General features: G+C 44.3%; 1 protein-coding gene across 4 annotated transcripts in view; it reads right to left on the bottom strand.

The window, feature by feature from the left end:
* PSME4 (proteasome activator subunit 4) overlaps positions 1 to 17,530 on the bottom strand; it is a 228,156-nt gene that overhangs the window by 47,037 nt on the left and 163,589 nt on the right. For all 4 annotated transcript variants that reach the window (XM_038397749.2, XM_043511903.1, XM_043511904.1 and 1 more), the window contains 5 exons: positions 17,248 to 17,373; positions 16,442 to 16,594; positions 8,015 to 8,119; positions 1,931 to 2,022; positions 800 to 931 (listed from right to left, as the gene is read on the bottom strand). In XM_038397749.2, coding sequence (XP_038253677.1) covers positions 800 to 931; positions 1,931 to 2,022; positions 8,015 to 8,119; positions 16,442 to 16,594; positions 17,248 to 17,373 — 608 coding nt within the window. The remainder of the gene's footprint in view (positions 1 to 799; positions 932 to 1,930; positions 2,023 to 8,014; positions 8,120 to 16,441; positions 16,595 to 17,247; positions 17,374 to 17,530) is intronic.

Here is a 17,530-nt window from a genome sequence, read left to right as displayed (position 1 = left end):
AACTATATTAAGGGCTTTTCTAAAAAGGATGGTGATCAATTGTTCTCCATGTCCATTGAAGGTAGGACAAGAAATAATCACCATAATCTGCAGCACAGGAGATTTAAGTAGATATTAGGAAAAACATTTTAATCATAAGGATAGTTAAGCACTGGAATAAGCTTCCAAGGGAGGATGTAGAATCCCTGTGATTGGAGGTTTCTAAGGAAAGGTGAGTCAAATACTTGTCACGTATAGTCTAGGACTGTGTATTTGGTCCTGTTTCACCATGTAGGGCTGGACTAGATGACCTCTGAAGGTACCTTCCAGCCCTACATTGCTATGGTTCCAAATTATTCTCCGACTATAAATATTTCTAGAAAAACCCACTCTAGCACATCTGAGACCCATTGTTCATTAGTTATAGGTTCTAACTTGTTACAATTTGATAGACTTTCAATGGCACTTAGGAGCTTGTGTGGTTTTGAAAATTTTACCTTGGTCTGGCAGGGGTTGGGTACAGTTCATTTGTTTCTAGAGCGTTAGAGCTCTCCCAGTGTGAAAATGAGAGGTCACATGAAACAACAGGATGAGGATCAAGACATCACTCTATGTTTACAAAAAGTGCCTGTTAAATAGCAATTTATGGGTACATTATTTTTGGAAGATATTATTTATTTCTATTCTGATACTACATGTATATGTAGTAGTATGTATATGTTCACATACCTAGGAAGACAATCATCCAAAGAAAATAAATACTTGAGTATTCAATGGACATGAACAGAACAAAGAAAATTCTTCAGAAGAGAACACGAACCTTCCTATTCTTTCTCTGACATTTTTGTAAACCTGGGTGAGTTTAGGTTCCAAGTACTTTAGTAACCTGTGCAACAGCTCTGGTACTCTCCATTCTTGCTGTGCAAGGCCACCTTGCAATACGTAGAGTCGGCTAGAAATTGGAACATGAAGACTTTAGTTAGTTTTACTGTATTGACAACTGCAACTTATTTTTCCCAAGTCTTGTTTTAAATGATTTACATATATCCATGAACTACAGATACACAAGAGTATAAAAGCTTTTCAATCACAAAATGAGAGTAACTATTACAGTACTGCTGTTATGTCAGTACCATAGTTCCACAATTGTTACAGTTCTCAAACTTATTTAATAGAGCCCCCCTTCTTTGTGTCTGTAGTCATTTACACCCCTCCCCACCCCCACTACATATACTGCTACCCAACTTTGAAGGCAGAGTGGAGAGCAGCAGCTGCTGGTCAGATGCCCAGCTCTGATGGCAGCTACACGCCAACAGCAGCACAGAAGTAAGGACAGCAATGTGAAAAGTGATATTGACAAATATCACTTTTCACAGCAGATTTAGAAGTAAGGCTGCAGCAGTGCAGAAGTAAGGGAGGAAATGTGAAAAGTGATATTTGTCAATATCACTGTTTATAGCAGACTTAGCATCCCATTGCCATCCTTCTGTGCTGCTACTGCCGCTCCGGGGCTGACCTCTTTATCCCCGCCTCCCGGGTATGCACGGCCCTTCTGCATGAGTCCCAGCCACCAGGGGCTGACAGCCAGAGCTCAAAAGAGCACAAAGCTAGCACCTCCCTTGACACATTCAGGAGGTACGCCCTATAGTTTGAGAACCGCTGTCCTAACTGAATCCAATTAATCATAGTGATGTGCTTTAAGCAATGTTTTTCCCCTCTGGGCCCTACTCTACCCCTGGGGAACTAAGGATAGGAGGGGGAAGGGCATGAACAAGGAACTACAACTAAGACAGGTTCTTGTGTGAGATGTGCAAGTACAGGATTAGACTCTTGGCTCTTCCACCTTGCAGTGGCCAGTCACAATATACTCTGAGTGAACTTTATCCACATCTCTTACATTTGTTCATGCTTTACCCATCAACTGTAAAGCAATTTGAAGGTAACATTTTACCATGCATCTACAAACGATCCTCCTTCACCACTCAAAGGAGACTCCAACAACAGCTCAAATAACCAGTGCAGTTTCCGAGGATCTCTGCTCTCCTGATAAAGAAAGTTATAAATCAGTAACTGGAAAACAGAGGAATTTGGTGATTCTACTTTAAGCCATGTAAAAAGAAAGACAATTAAATATTTGCATTAAATGTTCTTGAGGTTCCTATGTATGTATTATTACATAAATGAAGACTGTTTTGCTTTTCTCAAAATTAGGGTCCAATAAAAAAAAAAAATCAGGACCATACAGAAATGTGGCATTCTAATCATGTATAGTAATGCAAAAGATTTAATACAAATTACTTAGTAAAGTACAGTGATTTAAAAATAGTGTTATTTTTATTTCTATGGCATTTTAAAGGATGTAATCTAGTTATGAAAAACTATTAACATTTAGTGTAGAGAAATCTTACTGGATACAAGGCCTGGTCTATACTAGAAAAAAAAAATGGTTACCTAAATTTTCGTAGCTGTTGTTCTTTGAGATGTGTTGCTAATGTCCTTTCCATTCAAGGTATGTGCGTTCTCACCACACACACAGTCGTTGGTGATTATTGCCTTAGCAGTATCCGTAGGATCAGCTGTATCGCCCTCTTCAGTGCTGCACTCATGCGTTGATATATTAGTGCTGACCCTAAGCCCTCTCAGTTCCTTCTTGCTGGCAACTCAGGTAGGAAGGTGGATAATGGAATGGACGTGAGCAATACATCTTGAAGAACGAAAAGGTAGGTAACAGTTTTTTATTTTTCAAGTGCTTGCTCATGTCACTTCCATTCTAGGTGACTCACAAGCAGTATCCTCGGAGGTCGGCTTGGAGTTCACAGTCTAGCAGCTTGCAGTACTGCTCAACCAAAGCCAGCATCACTCCAGGCCTGCTGGATAAGTGCACAACGGGACATGAACGTGTGGATAGATGACTGGCTGGCCGCCCTACAGCTGTTCTGGATAGGCACTTGGGCTAGGAAAGTTGCCGAGGAGGCTTGTGCCCTGGTTGAATAGGTGGTTATGACTGCCGAAGGTGGCACCCCTACCTGATCAGAACAGCAGTAAACGCAGCCAGTGATACAAGTAGAAATTCTTTGAGTGGACACTGGATGACCTTTCATCCTGTCAGCCACCATGATGAACAATTGGGTTGACTTGGCTTGTTCCTTTCAATGTAGAAGGTTAACACCCTCCTGACATCTCAGGAATGAATCTATGCTCTCCTCCGACTTATGCGACTTTGGAAAAAAAAGACAGGTAAATAAAAGTCCTGGCCCGTATGCAACTGTGAGACCACTTTGGGCAGGAAAGCTGGGTGTGGCCGCAGCTGGACCTTGTCTTGTAGAAGACCGTATAGGGTGGTTCTGAGATAAGCGCCCTAATCTCGGAGAACCGGTGGGCGGATGTAATCGCAGCTAGGAATGCAACCTTCCAGGACCGGAGAAGGAGAAAGCAGGAAGCCAGAGGCTTGAAGGGGTTAGGCCTGAAGATATTATGTCAAGCACCCAACTGTACGAGGTGAGCCGTGACCAGTCTGACCAGAAGGGGTGCAGGAGGTTGAGAAAAGAGCCAGGAGGTGGATTCTGGGGAGTGACTGGGGCGCCGTCCTTGGGTGCATCCTCAAAACACCTGCTTCTGGCTTCCTTGGCCTCTAGAAGAACTAGGCTGGGGGGAGGAATGGGAAGACGATGGGTGACACCACTGAAATCCTTTGTCCCTGTCCTTCTTCCTGTAGGAGCTGGACTGGGGGACACCACAGAACCTCAACGGAGGTGGAAGGGGACGGAAAGGCTTTCTAGCCTTCTAAGGGGTCTGAAGGCCCAAGAAACGGAGGGTGGCATGTGAGTCTAAGGCCGTGGAGCTGTTCGTCAGTCAGCTCCCTCAAATGGAAGGTCCTGAAGGGTACAACTCTGGGACAGCCCAGAGGACTGTAACTACCAGCTGAGCCTTATGACCACAGCAGAAGTCACTACTTGGCCAGCGAGTCTGTAGTGTCCCAGGCCATCTGGGGAGTGCCTCTCGCCACTGCTTTGCCCTCATCCACCAAGGCAGTGAACTCCTGGGCTCGGTCATGTGGGAGGACCTCCTTAAAGTTGCTGATGGAGTCCCACAGGTTGAAGTAGTACCTGCCTAGCAGGGCCTGATGGTTAGACACCCAAAATTGCAGGCTGGCTATCAAATAAATTTTCTTGCCAAACAAGTCCAGCCTCTTGGTGTCTTTACTTTGTTGCCAGCAGACATGACCGGGGTCCCCCTAGAGAGTGGGTGAGAGATACTCCACCCCCTTTGTGGGGACCTAATACTTCTCTTCCACCTTCTCGGAGGTAGGTGGAATGGAAGAGGGAGACTGCCACATATACTTGGCAATTTTAAAGACCCCTGGGTGGAGGGGCAATGTGACCCGGGACAGGTTGGAGGAGAGTATAACATTAAAGAGGTCGTCAGACTCCTCTGCTAGCTCCTTGATCTCCAAGTTCAGGTTGGCAGCCACCATTTTGAGCAGGGCCTGGTGCTCCTTGAAGTTGTCGGGAGAACTGCTCATTTGTGAGGAGCCTGCCACTGTTTCGTCCAAAGACAATGAAGATGACTGCATAGCAGGGGGAGGTGCAGCTTCCCCTTGCTCGTCTGGGGATGGCTCCTTGGGTGTCAGTACCTACTATGTCACCCACGTGTTGGATTTGGCACTGTGTGCTGACTTGGGTGCTGGCTGTGCCAGGTGCAGCTTGTCTGATTAGGCCTGGGAGTAATGGTGGGAGTACGGGACTGGCATAACAAGTACACCTCAGGGGTTCCAATACTACCACTGAGTGGGTCATTGTCCCGTCTCCATGCCGCAGGAGCCATGCCAGTCTCATGGGCCGGTGGTAATTCGCCTTTTATAGGCGAGGGGCTGAACACCCCTTCAGGCTCAGACCATTGCCCTTCTGGTGACTAGGGCAGAGCTGTAGATGCCCGAGTCTGCTGACTGACCCTCGTTGGCAACTGTAAGAAGGTGAGGACCGATGCCTATCCGAAGAGCAGTACTGGGAAGCTGGAGACCGGTTCCGTGACCAGGAACGATCCCGCACTGGTGGGGATCACCACCTGGGAGATCACCTAGGCAATGGTGATCTGCACCATGGCGAACTCTGGTGCGAGACCTGACGGTATCAGGGGTACCGAGATCAGTGTCGCGACTCAGGTGTCCTGTGTCTTGCAGGCCGAGACCTTGGCCTCAGGGACCTGCGTTTTCTAACTGGGGACTGAGGCTGCGGTGCTATGGCCACAGTGATGGGGACAGATGCTTATAGTCCGGGGATTGGGGATGCTCCACTGCTTTAGGGAGCGGTCCCATAACCGGCTTGCCCGTAGATGCCGGGGCCTTGGCCAGGTCCATCATCTTGGTTGGCATCTGCAGTACCAGTTGGCCTACTTGCTCTTTGGCCGCTGGGTCCACTTCGGGCAAAGATGACTCTACTAGGGGCCGGGACCTCTTACTGCTCCCAGGAGTCAGAATCATAGAATCATATAATATCAGGGTTGGAAGGGACCTCAGGAGGTCATCTAGTCCAACCCCCTGCTCAAAGCAGGACCAATCCCCAATTAAACCATCCTAGTCAGGGCTTTATCAAGCCTGACCTTAAAAACCTCAAAGGAAGGAGATTCCACCACCTCCCTAGGTAACGCATTCCAGTGCTTCACCACCTTCCTAGTGAAAAAGTTTTTCCTAATATCCAACCTAAACCTCCCCCACTGCAACTTGAGACCATTACTCCTTGTTCTGTCATCTGCTACCACTGAGAACAGTTTAGATCCATCCTCTTTGGAACCCCTTTTCAGGTAGCTGAAAGCGGCTATCAAATCCCCCCTTATTCTTCTCTTCAGCAGACTAAACAATCCCAGTTCCCTCAGCCTCTCCTCATAAGTCATGTGTTCCAGCCCCCTAATCATTTTTGTTGCCCTCCGCTGGACGCTTTCCAATTTTTGTACATCCTTCTTGTAGTGTGGGGACCAAAACTGGACACAGTACTCCAGATGAGGCCTTACCAATGTCAGATAGAGGGGAATGATCATGTCCCTCAATCTCCTGGCAGAGGCGGGTCACTGGCTGAACTAGGGGGTCCGACCCCAAGCAGCTCCAGGGTGGGCATGTGGCCTAACATAAGTCCTTTGCCCGAAGCCCGCTTTTTCTGTGGTGCTAGTGGGCCCATCAACTTCAACAACTTCTTAGGCACTGTGGAGGGGGAAAAGGTGCTGGGTGGGTTCCGGTGCTGTGGTGCACTGCACGCCAATGCTGAGGTGCCAGGCGTGGAGTCCAATCGAGAGGGCTCCGAGGTAGGATGAAGCGAAGCCTCCATGAGAAGGACCCTCAAGTGGATATCCTGCTCCTTCTGAGTTCGAGGACGAAAGTTTTTGAAGATCCTGCACTTATCATCCTTTCTGTGGGACTCCCCCAAACACATTAAACAGCTCTTGTGGGGGTCACTAATGGGCATCGGCTGGCTGCACAATGAACATGGCTTAAAGTCTGGGGAATGGGGCATGCTCCACTTCGAGGCAAAGTCCCAGCCGGGACTCTAACTCCTAAACAACTACTCTAATACTTACCTTACAGGTCTAAGTACCTATCAACTAATAACAAAGGAGAGAGAACAACAGACTGTAAGAACCACTAACACTCTTGGGATGTAAGACAAGGTGCTCCGACCAACCATCACGAGCGGTATGAAAGAACTGAGAGGGCACAGGGTCAGCAGTGATTAATATACCAACGTATGAGCATGGCACTCAAGAGGGAGCTACATCCGACTCTACAGATACTGCTAAGCCAAAAATCTCCAATGACTGTGCATGTGGGCATGCACATAGCTAGAATGGAATCGACACAAGCAGGCACTTGAAGAAGAATTAAGTTTGCTTAACTACTTTGCTCAGGGGTGTGAAAAATCCATACCTCTGAGCAGCGGCGTTAAGCAGACCTAGCCCCCAGTGCAGACAGTGCTAGGTTAATGGAAGAATTTTTCTGTTGACCTAGCTACTGCCTCTTGGGGAGGTGGCTTACTAAACTGTCGGAAGAACCCCTCCTGTCATTGTGAGAAGCCTCTATACCAGTGGTTCTCAGCCTTTCCAGACTACTGTACCTGTTTCAGGAGTCTGATTTGTCTTGCGTACCCCTAAGTTTCACCTCACTTAAAAACTACTTGCTTACAAAATCAGATATAAAAATACAAAAGTGTTCACAGCACACTATTACTGAAAAATTGCTTACTTTCTCATTTTTACCATATTATTATAAAATAAATCAATTGGAATATAAATATTGTGCTTACATTTCAGCATACAGAGCAGTATAAAACAAGTCATTTTCTGTATAAAATTTTAGTTTGTACTAACTTTGCTAGTGCATTTTATGTAGCTTGTTGTAAAATTAGGCAAATATCTAGATGAGTTGATGTACCCCCTGGAAGACCTCTGCATACCCCCAGGGGTACATGTACCCTGGTTGAGAACCACTGCTCTACACTGAAATGGTGCAGCTATGTTGCTGTAGCATTTCAAGCGTAGACAAGCCCTTAAAGGTCAACAGGCCACCCTAGTTACGTTAATCTGTATCTATACATTTTCCAGATCCTTTTCAATACGTGCATGATTAAACTGTGCACTTTTTATTTTATAAACTAAGGACAGTTCTGTGGTCTGAGCTTCAAAAGGAGAGTAAGGAAAAATTCAGCACTAGTGGTAAAAGATTTTACAGTAAGTGCAGAGATTAATGTCATCAACAGCTAGCTCTTACATAGCTATCACAAAACTAGAAAGCAGATGAAAGTGAACTATACTTCCAGAAGAAAAAGCATCCACAATTGTGAATGAGAAAATGTATTTTACTGTTTTCTGTAGGACTTCAAGGATTAGTATATAATGCAGTTTTTAGGTTGTATTTACTACTCTGAATTTAATCCTAATACAATAAATCTAAATATTTTTCTTCATAACATTTTTACATATTACCAAAAATTTGTGTTTAATTTATTTTAACATGAATAACGAGCAAAGCTAAGAAATATTGAGAACTTACACAGGAAGTTGCTATACATGTTCCCCAATCATTATAAGTTTCCACGGTAATATTGGATAAAGCTGTTCGAAGTAGTGGGCACAAAAGCTTCCAAAGTTTCTCTACCTACTCAACAGAAAAGCAAAGGTGAGATTATGGATTTTGCCATGTATGGCTCCTACTTAACTTCTCTAACTCCCAACCCCTCAAAGAGAAATTTGCTTCGTACAGTAGCTCAAAATTATTAGAATCCTGAAAAAAAGTTACTAGGAAAGGCAACAATTCAAAGTGCCAACATCTCTTTCTGTTTTATTTACAGGGTGCTCTGAAGTACTGCTCAGTCAAATTCATACATATGCAGCCTCTTCGGTTTTTTCAGTTTAAGTACAATACTACTACAGGATTGCAGATTTTGTTGCTTCTGTAGGCTGAGTGCTTTGCACAACCAGAGACTCCTTGCATTAATCTAGTCTCTCCCCATGTTCCCTGTGTGCCACCCTCCCATCCCCTTCTATTTCTGCAATCAGCCACCCCTTCCTCTATGCTGGATCTCTGTGTGGCCCCCATTCTCAACCCATGTCCCCCCATGCCAAAGGTTCAATGTGTTCCCCAATCCCGCCTTCCCTCCTGTCCCCCAGGGGCTCTGTCATCCCCATTTACTCCATTCTCCACACCATTCTTATTATTTTCTCTCTTACATCTTTTCGCTTTCAGGATGTCTACATTTAAAAACTGTATTGGGAAGATGGGCAGAGCTGAGATGGGGGTTTTGTTACACTGAAAGGTGTTATTGGCTGCCATCAACTAGTTCTTTGATCAGTAGACAATTATTTACTCCTGGGGGAATTCTGCACCACTGCGCAACACAGAATTTTGCAGAAATTAATGTTGTGCACGCAGAATTTCCTTCCCCTCCCAGAAGAGTCACAGTACTGTGAAGACACTGTTTCATTTACTATAGTACTATATATTCATATTTAAGCAGTATGCCAGTGGAAATATTTAGTTTTTATATATACATTATTCTCACAGCAAAATGACTCACCAAGTATTATTATTTCATCAACTACAATTTGTTAACAACATAGCAAAAGCATCCCAATTGATTAACAACTTAGATTGGTTAATAATTAAATCACACAATGTTTTAATATCACGTGCTACAAAGAACCACCGGAGACACATTAAAGAGCCACTTGTGGTTTAGGAGCCTTAGCCTAAATATCACTGGTCTAAACAGAGAAATGCCACCAAATTAAGAATAAGGCCTCACAAGCTCAGCCAAACCCCCAAATTCAGATCTGCAAAGTGTTTTGGGAAGCAGTTTGTACGAGGTGTCATAGAAGGCAAATATAACAGCAGCAGCAGCAGCAATACATTGCATTTCCACGTATATTCTGTCCAAAGATCTCAAAGTGCTTACCAAACTTTAGTGAATTAAGCCTCATAATACTTTTGATGTAGAATAGGGAGTGTTATTTCCATGAGGAAACTGAAGAAGTCAAATCACTTGCCCAAGGTCACATAGCTAATCCCTGGAAATCACTCAGTGCAAGAGGCAGCAATAGAACCCAGATCTCCTGACTTGCTGTAGTGAGATATAATTCCAGACATTTCCAGCTACCATATATAAACTGTAGCAAGCAGTCCCAAGAATGTGATTTGCCATGAGATCAACTTCAAGGCAAATCTTCTTCCATTATCTTGTGGATGAAATTATCTTACATTTATATGGTGCCTTTCATCCCAAAGCACTCTGAAATGTAGTCACCTATGAAAGGAGCAAAATCTAGAATGTACACTTTGTGGAGTACAACATTCAATACAACTGAATTAAGAGACTTGAATATGCTTTTCAACAATCTCTTTAATTTCTTAAATACTTCAAGACTGTTAATGACTCATTTTCTCTATTACTAGATGGTGTTGGGGTTTGGGTGTACATCAAAAGGTTTTACTTGTTTAGTACACTTTCTAGAGATTGAGCAGTTGATTCAAGATAGAACGACTCAGTATTTTACATATTGTTTTGGAGCACAAAGGAAAATTCCAAAAAATGACAGGCCACTTTTGTAGTCTCCCGTCTCAGATATTTTATTCTGTGTTTGCAACATAATATTCTTAATTTTTTTTAATGCAGTAATAAGCAATGGATAGCTAATTATGTTAACATTAATTTAAGGCCTTGTCTACATTACAAAGTTTTGTCGGCAAAAGTTATGCCGCTTTAATTAAAGCCACTGTTTCATGTCCACACTAGCTCCTTGTGATAGCGAAGTGCATCCACACTAGCAGCTCTTGCTTTGACATAGAGAGAAGTGCACTGTGATAGCTATTCCACTATGCAACCGGCTGCAGGTACTTTGGGAAGGGTCTGCATTGCCTCATGGGGTAGGTACAGCATCATATGATGTAGGTTTCTCAATCCCATCATTCCTTTCCTGGGACATCCTAGTAGATTGTCAGCTGCTTTTTCAACTGAAGTGTATAGGGGGAGGGAGAGGAGAGTGGTGTGTCTGGGGCAGGGGAAGACGGCAGGCTGACCGACCTATCCTGAGGAAGGGGGATGGGGACACCCCCCCACATCAGCCCCCGGCTCTGCTCGGCACAGCAGTCTCTTCCGAAGCAGCCCCCTCTGCCTGCCTGCCTATGGTTCTGTGATTCCCTCAGTTCTCCCACAGCTTCCTCAGATGTCGGGAGCGGCATCCTGAGTAGTTCTGTGAACTCTCCATCCTGAGGAACATCAAAGCAGCATAGCAGTCCTCCCCCGGCCCATCCCAGCCTTGCTCCCTGCAGCAGCAGTCTGCCGGCCGGCCGCTGTGTTCCTAGCGCAAGGCAGAACAGGAGCTTTCCAATTATTTGCTCTTTGTTCCCCAAGCGGAGCAGCATGCTCAGCTGTCAGATACTTCCTGGAGCTTTGAAAGGGAAGGGGCACATGCCTGCTGGGCAGCAGATATCAAAACAGTGAGCAGAGCAATCACAGCCAGCATTGTGGGATATTGGGAGAAGCCAGGTCTGTCGACAAAACAAACAGCAGTGTCTACACTGATGCTTTGTCGCTTTAACTTTGCCACAAAAGGTTTTATGTTGAGGTGATTTTGTTTTGACACCAAAAGTAGCTAAAAACCTAAAAATACATTCAGCACTACAGAATTTTTTTTGGAAAAAAAGCCTATTCACACAAAAATGAAATTTCAGATGACCTATAACTGTGAATTTGACTGGTCAGTTTCAACTGGGGAAAAGTTTTTCAGCAAAGAGAGAGAATCTGTCCTTTGACACCTTTAACCCAGTGGTTAGGGCCAGGGCCAGCCTTAGCATGGGTGACTGCTCAAGGTGCCGCGGTAGGGGGGATGCCAAGAGAGTGTCACAATAACAGCCTCCTGCCACCTTGATCCTCAGAGCGGCAGCCCACGGTCCACCTCCAGCCTCACTCTGGCCCTAACCCCTGCATCTTCTCTTCACCCTGCCTCCAGCCCAGCTCCTCCCCCAGCTCTGATCCGCCCCCATCCTCCGCTCCGCCTGTACCCCTGCTTTGCCCCCATCCCTTGCTCTGCCTGCACCTCCACTCCACATCCTTGCCACACTCCCAGCTCTGCCTCCAGCCCCAGTCCAACCCCATCCCCTGCTCCACTCCCAGCTTCACCTCCAGCCCTGATCCACATGCACCTCCACTCCATTGCCAGCCGAGCTCCATTCCTCACCCAGCTCTACCCCCCAGCCTCACTCAGGGTGTCATTTAGGTAACACAGGCCCTGATTAGGGCACTTGGCTGGTATGTGGAAGACCCAGGTCTGAGCCCTTAATTCTGGAGCAGGAACTGGAACAAAGATTTGCCCCCTTAATGGCCCCACCTCACCTGAGCATCCTAACCACCACGCTATGGGACTGTTGTTCTTAATCTCTCCTGCTGAAGTTCTTCCAGTTTATAGAAACACTTAAATATTCACTGGGAAGAGAGAACGCAACTCTATAGAATGATGATTAAGGCACTCACCTAGGAGGTAGGAGCTGTGGATTTAATTCCCTCCTCTGAATCAGGCACATCTACCTCTACAAAGTGTAACAGCTTCAACAAGAGAGAATAAAAGCAACACACCTATAGCTTGGTGGTTAGGATGCTCATCTGAGACATTTGTGGAATCTGAGTTCAAATCCCTGCTCCAGAGTGGGGATTCAAACCTGGATCTCCCACATCCCAGGCTGTGCCCAAACCACTGGGCTATAGCTTCTAAACGAACACCCTCTGACCCATGAAGTTTGCAGGCCCAAAATGGACTTTTCAAAATTTGGAATTATTTTCAGAACCAAACTGAATATTTTCCCCTGACTTTTCCACTTTCTGGCTGAACTGAAAAAACACCCAGCACTATTCAGCACATAATTTTTCTTTGACATTTTAAAATGCTGTTTACTCTGAAAAGTGAAACTGGCACCTTCTAATTCATATTTGCTTTGTGTATCCAGACTTATTTCTGTTTATTTTAACAACAAATAAGTCAGTGCTTATTTTAGTCTTACTGAACCAACACAGCTAAGATTCAGCGACCTAGATTTTATTTTGCCTTGCACATCAATGGCAATGTCTAAAGCTATGCATTAATATATATATTTATGAAAAAATTCAAGGCTATGGGTTTGTGCAGGTGTCATGGAGTATAATCAGCAAACTATGTAGTTGCCTAGGTATAAATGAAGTAATAATCTGGTCTGCAGAAGAGGTGGTTACTCACCTGTGCAGTAACTGACGTTCTTCGAGATAAGTGTCCCTGTGGGTGCTCCACTGTAGGTCTCGATGCGCCCCTGTGCCGTTGTTAGGAGATTTTTACAGCAGTACCCATATCGGCTGCACATTCGCAAAGCCTGCCTCACACATACCAGTCTTGTCTTAATATTGCGCATGCACAGCCAAACTCCTCAGTTCCTTCTCTATAATGGAGGCCGCCCCAGCTCCGAAATAGAGGGGAGGAGGGTGTGGAGCGGATCACCTACAAGGACACTCATCTTAAAGAACGCCAGTTACTGCACAGGTGAGTAATCTCCTCTTCTTCTTCGAGAGGTGTCCCTGTGGGTGCTCCAATGTAGGTATCTCTCAAGGAGGTAGGGACTTTGAATCTGGAAGGAATGCAGTAGACAGAACAGCTCTGCCCACACGCGTATCGGTGATGGGTCCCTGAGTAAGAGCATAATGTTTTGCAAGTGTATTTTCAGAAGCCCAAATGGCAGCTCTGGAAATGTCCTTAAGGGGGATGTTACGTAGAAAAACCACTGAGGCTGCCATGGATTTGGTGCCGTGAGTCCTGATAAAAGTAGGGGGAGTCACATTCTGTAATTGATAGCAGAGACAAATGCAATCGAGATCCCGTTGGAAAGTCTGTAGTTAGAGATAGATGAGCCCTTAGAGCATTCTGCAATGGGGACAAATAGCTTGTCGGAACGCCTGAAGGTTTTAGTCCTGTCCAAGTAGAAGGACAAAGCTCTGTGCACGTCTAAAGTGAGCATCGTAGATTCAAAGGAATTTGCACCAGGTTATGGAAAAAGATAGGGAGATGGATAGGCTCAATGACATGGAAAGATGAGCGCACTTTCAGTAGCATTCTGGGGAGTAAGCGTAGGGTGACTTTGTGCTTAAAAAATATGGTGTAAGGCAGATCTATGAGTGCTGCAATTTCTCCTGTGTGTCTCGCAGAGGTAATTGCTACTAGAAATGCAGTTTTCATAGAGAGATGTAGGAGGGAACATGTGGCTAATTGTTCAAATGATTTTTGGGTTAGGCATGTTAAGGCTAGGAGAAAGTTCCAAGGTGGATTAGGTGGATTGATGTCAGGGTATAGGGTTTGGGGTCCCTTAAGAAATTGCTTAGTAATGGAGTGAGCAAAGACAGGCCTATCATCGATGGCGTCATGGAACATTGTAACTGCAGCCAAGTGGACTTAGATGGAACTCAGGGAAAGTCCAGAGAGTTTAATCTCTAACCGATAGTCAAGGATTAGCGGTAGAATCACGGAAAAAAGGAGCAGTTTCTTTGGCAGCCCACGGGTATGTAAATCTTGTCCAGTTATGAAGGTAGGTGGTGTGTGTACAATTTGTTGTGCTATGAAGGAGTATATTTCAAACCTGCTCCCAGCAAGTTCACTCTGCATGAGAGAACTATGAAGCCAAACCTTGAGGTGTAACATGGTTAAACTGGGGTAGAGTACTAGACTGTGTTGTTGGGACAAGGGATTCGGGTGGAGGGGTAGTGGGATGGGTGCGGAAAGCGCCATCTTGGCGAGAAAAGGGTACCATACCTGTCTGGGCCACGTGGGGGCAATCATTGACCCTGGCTTGGTCTGTTCGTATTTTGATCAGTATTTTGTGTATGAGTGGTATCGGGGAAATGCATACGTTAGGTTGGTGTTCCATGGGAACATGAACGCATCCCCCGAGGAGTGTTTGCCTAGTTCCGCTCTGGAACAAAATCTTGGGCATTTCTTGTTTGCTGCAGTTGTGAAAAAGTCTGTGATTGGGTATCCCCATGTGTGAAATATGTCTAATACAATATTCTCGTTTAGTTCCCATTCATGGTCTATGGGAAATCTTCTGCTGAGGTCATCTGCGGTGGAATTGAGAGAGCCAGGTAAGTATGCAGCTGATATTTAGACATTGTGCTTCTGTAGAAAGTGAGTGGGATCGCCTCCGCCCCGCCTGTTTACATAGAACATGCAGGCAATGTCATCAGTCATTATCCTGACATGTTGGTTTTGAATGAAGGGGAGAAATTGGAGGCAGGCCTTGAGTATCATTCAGAGTTCTAGACATTGATGTGAAGGGACTTCTCGGCAGGAGACAAAAGCCCCTGGGCAGTGTATTAGGGCATGTGTACTCCCATCCCGTAAGGGATGCGTCCGTAGTTATGATAACCGGCAGGACGTCCTGTAGAAAGGGGACCCCAGAGCAAAGGTTGTGGGGCAATGTCCACCAGTGGGGGAGTCCTTGACTCTGGGAGGTATGTATAAAAGGTTGTTCAGACCATGGACATTTGGTCTGTAGACAGTGGTCATCCAACTTTGGAAACATCTAATGAAGAGGCGAGCATTCCTGACTACAAAAGTGCACGTGGCCTAGGAGCTGTAGGCAATCTCGTGCAGTCACCTGTGGACTGTTGGACACCTTGCTAACCAAAAGGTTGATGGTGTAGAGAAGGTGGAGTGGGAGAGATGCTATTCTTTTGCATGAGTCGAAATGTGATCCTATGAACTCCAGTTATGGGGTGGGAGTGAGCGTAGATTTTCTTTGTTCATTCGTGGGCCAAAAGTATGGAAACATTGGACTGTCCATTGTGTGAAATGAATGGCTTCTTGGAGGGTCCTGGCTTTGAAAAGGCAGTTTACGAGGTAAATAAAAATTATGATTCCCTGCCTTGTGAACTGTTATGACTGCGAAGAGTTTGGAAAAGACACAAGGTGCACTTGAGAGACCGAAAGGTAGGACCCTGTACTGCTAGTGTTGTGAGCTCAGAACGAAGCGAATAAAACGTCTGTGGGCAGGATGTATGGAACATAAGCACCCTGCAGGTCGAGGGCTGAAAACCAATCTCCCTGCTTCCGTGTTGGAATTATGGTTGCAAGAGTCACCATTTTGAATTTATTTATTTATTTATTTATTTAAAGGGATGAACTTATCTAGTAACTAGAGTGCTAAACTAAGGGAAAAAAGGATGTAGAATGGGTAAGAGAAAAAGTTTTAACAAGTATGCTCTAGCCAGGGATGGTAGAGAAGGAAATAAGGAGTTTGGCCGCGCATGCGCACTATTAAGACAAGAATGGTACGTGACGCAGGCTCCGCACATGCACGACCGATACGGGTGCTGCTGTAAAAATCTCCGAACAGCAGCTCAGGGGCGAACCAACACGTACAGTGGAGCACCCACAGGGACACCCCTCGAAGAAGAATCTTCATTACTGCTGATGATGCATAATATGGAAAGAACACAGCTTGACTTTCAGATCTTGGACTGAATTTACAGGGCTGGAAGTTAGAAAAAATATTTTTTTTCTTGCATACTGAGCACATTTAAATCTGAAAATCATTGAGACCCAATAAACTTGGGATTCCACAATACTATTTGAAGAGACAATGAGTCCTGTGGCACCTTATAGTCTAACAGATGTATTGGAGCATAAGCTTTTGTGGGTGAATATCCACTTTGTCAGATGCATGCAAGGTACCACAAGACTCTTTGCCACTTTTACAGATCCAGACTAACATGGCTACCCTTCTGATATTTGAAGAGAGTCACTTTTCAGAATAGAAATGAATTTTTAAGGTAGCACGTGAAAGTTAGTTTTTAAGTAATATGCTGAAAGACCTTCAACCTGGCCATTCAATTGATGAGCATATACTGATTAAACAACTGGAATTGATTCCTTTACTTTTGCAAACCACTTAAAAATGTTACATACACACCTTTTCAAATGTCCAGTGTTTAGAGCCTCTTATCAGACCAGCTATAATTTCAGCTACACATCGCTGGGTACTTTCATGAGAGTCTGCTACCAGATGTTCCAAGTGGGGCTTTAAAACTGGCAAGAAGGCATCATCAAAGTTTCTGAATATGCCCTGTTAAACAAGATTACACTTAAAAATGTTTCACTTAAAATATTTTTAACCTTTAACATTGCATGCAATTTATATTAATATTCCCAGGCTAATAAGAGCAGCAGTTTGTATTGCTACTGTCACTGAAAAAGTAGCAGCGTTAATTCTGTATGGAATGTTTCTTTTCCTATTTATTGTCCTAAACACCTCAGAAATGGATCCACCTACTGCTGTAGGAAATACAATATATAAATATGGGTAGTACACATACATGTTGCATCATTTTCAGTTGCACAAGTTTTTAATTATTTAACCAAATTTATATACATTAACATAGTGTTATTAGTCTTAACTATATTTTCTCCGTAAGAGACATAGGAGATTGAGAAACAAATTTAAAGTTTAAGTATATCGTTAGGTAATGTTTCTAATATGTTCAAAATAGAATTATCCCCAAATGTATATACCCTCTCTATATCACCACTATAAGGGAAGAATATATTTGGAGAATTCAGAAGACAGTATAATGAAGTTAGTCATAGCGACGCTTAGGGCATACCTTCTCTCAACATTTAACAACAGCGATAGCTTGGGTCACTGAATGCAATGCTTTTCACACTGATTTGATAATTATCTATATAAGGAAATTAATTTATCCATAAAAATCTAGTTACCTTGAAAAGGCAAAATCTGCGAGGATTAAATTTGTCTTTTCCTTTTCTGTCTTCTAGAGATAGAAACTTTATTAACTGCTCAACAAATTTTGGATCGGAAAAGTGATCATATATGATTTGTTCTGCCTGTAAAAGAAAACAGTGATAAGCCTTAGTTTAATTTCAAGGTGCCTAGCTACTGCAAGAGTCTCATCTTGGGGGAAAAGATCTTTCCAAGTCCTAATTCTTATTTTTTTCTACTTTTGCCAAATAAGGAATCCAAATCATGCCCATAGTCTCCATT

The sequence above is a fragment of the Dermochelys coriacea genome, chromosome 3 (genome assembly GCF_009764565.3).
Source record: "Dermochelys coriacea isolate rDerCor1 chromosome 3, rDerCor1.pri.v4, whole genome shotgun sequence".
Taxonomy (NCBI): Eukaryota; Metazoa; Chordata; order Testudines; family Dermochelyidae; genus Dermochelys; species Dermochelys coriacea.
The sequence above is the reverse complement of the archived record's forward strand: the minus strand, read 5'-3'. Positions and strand labels throughout refer to the sequence as shown.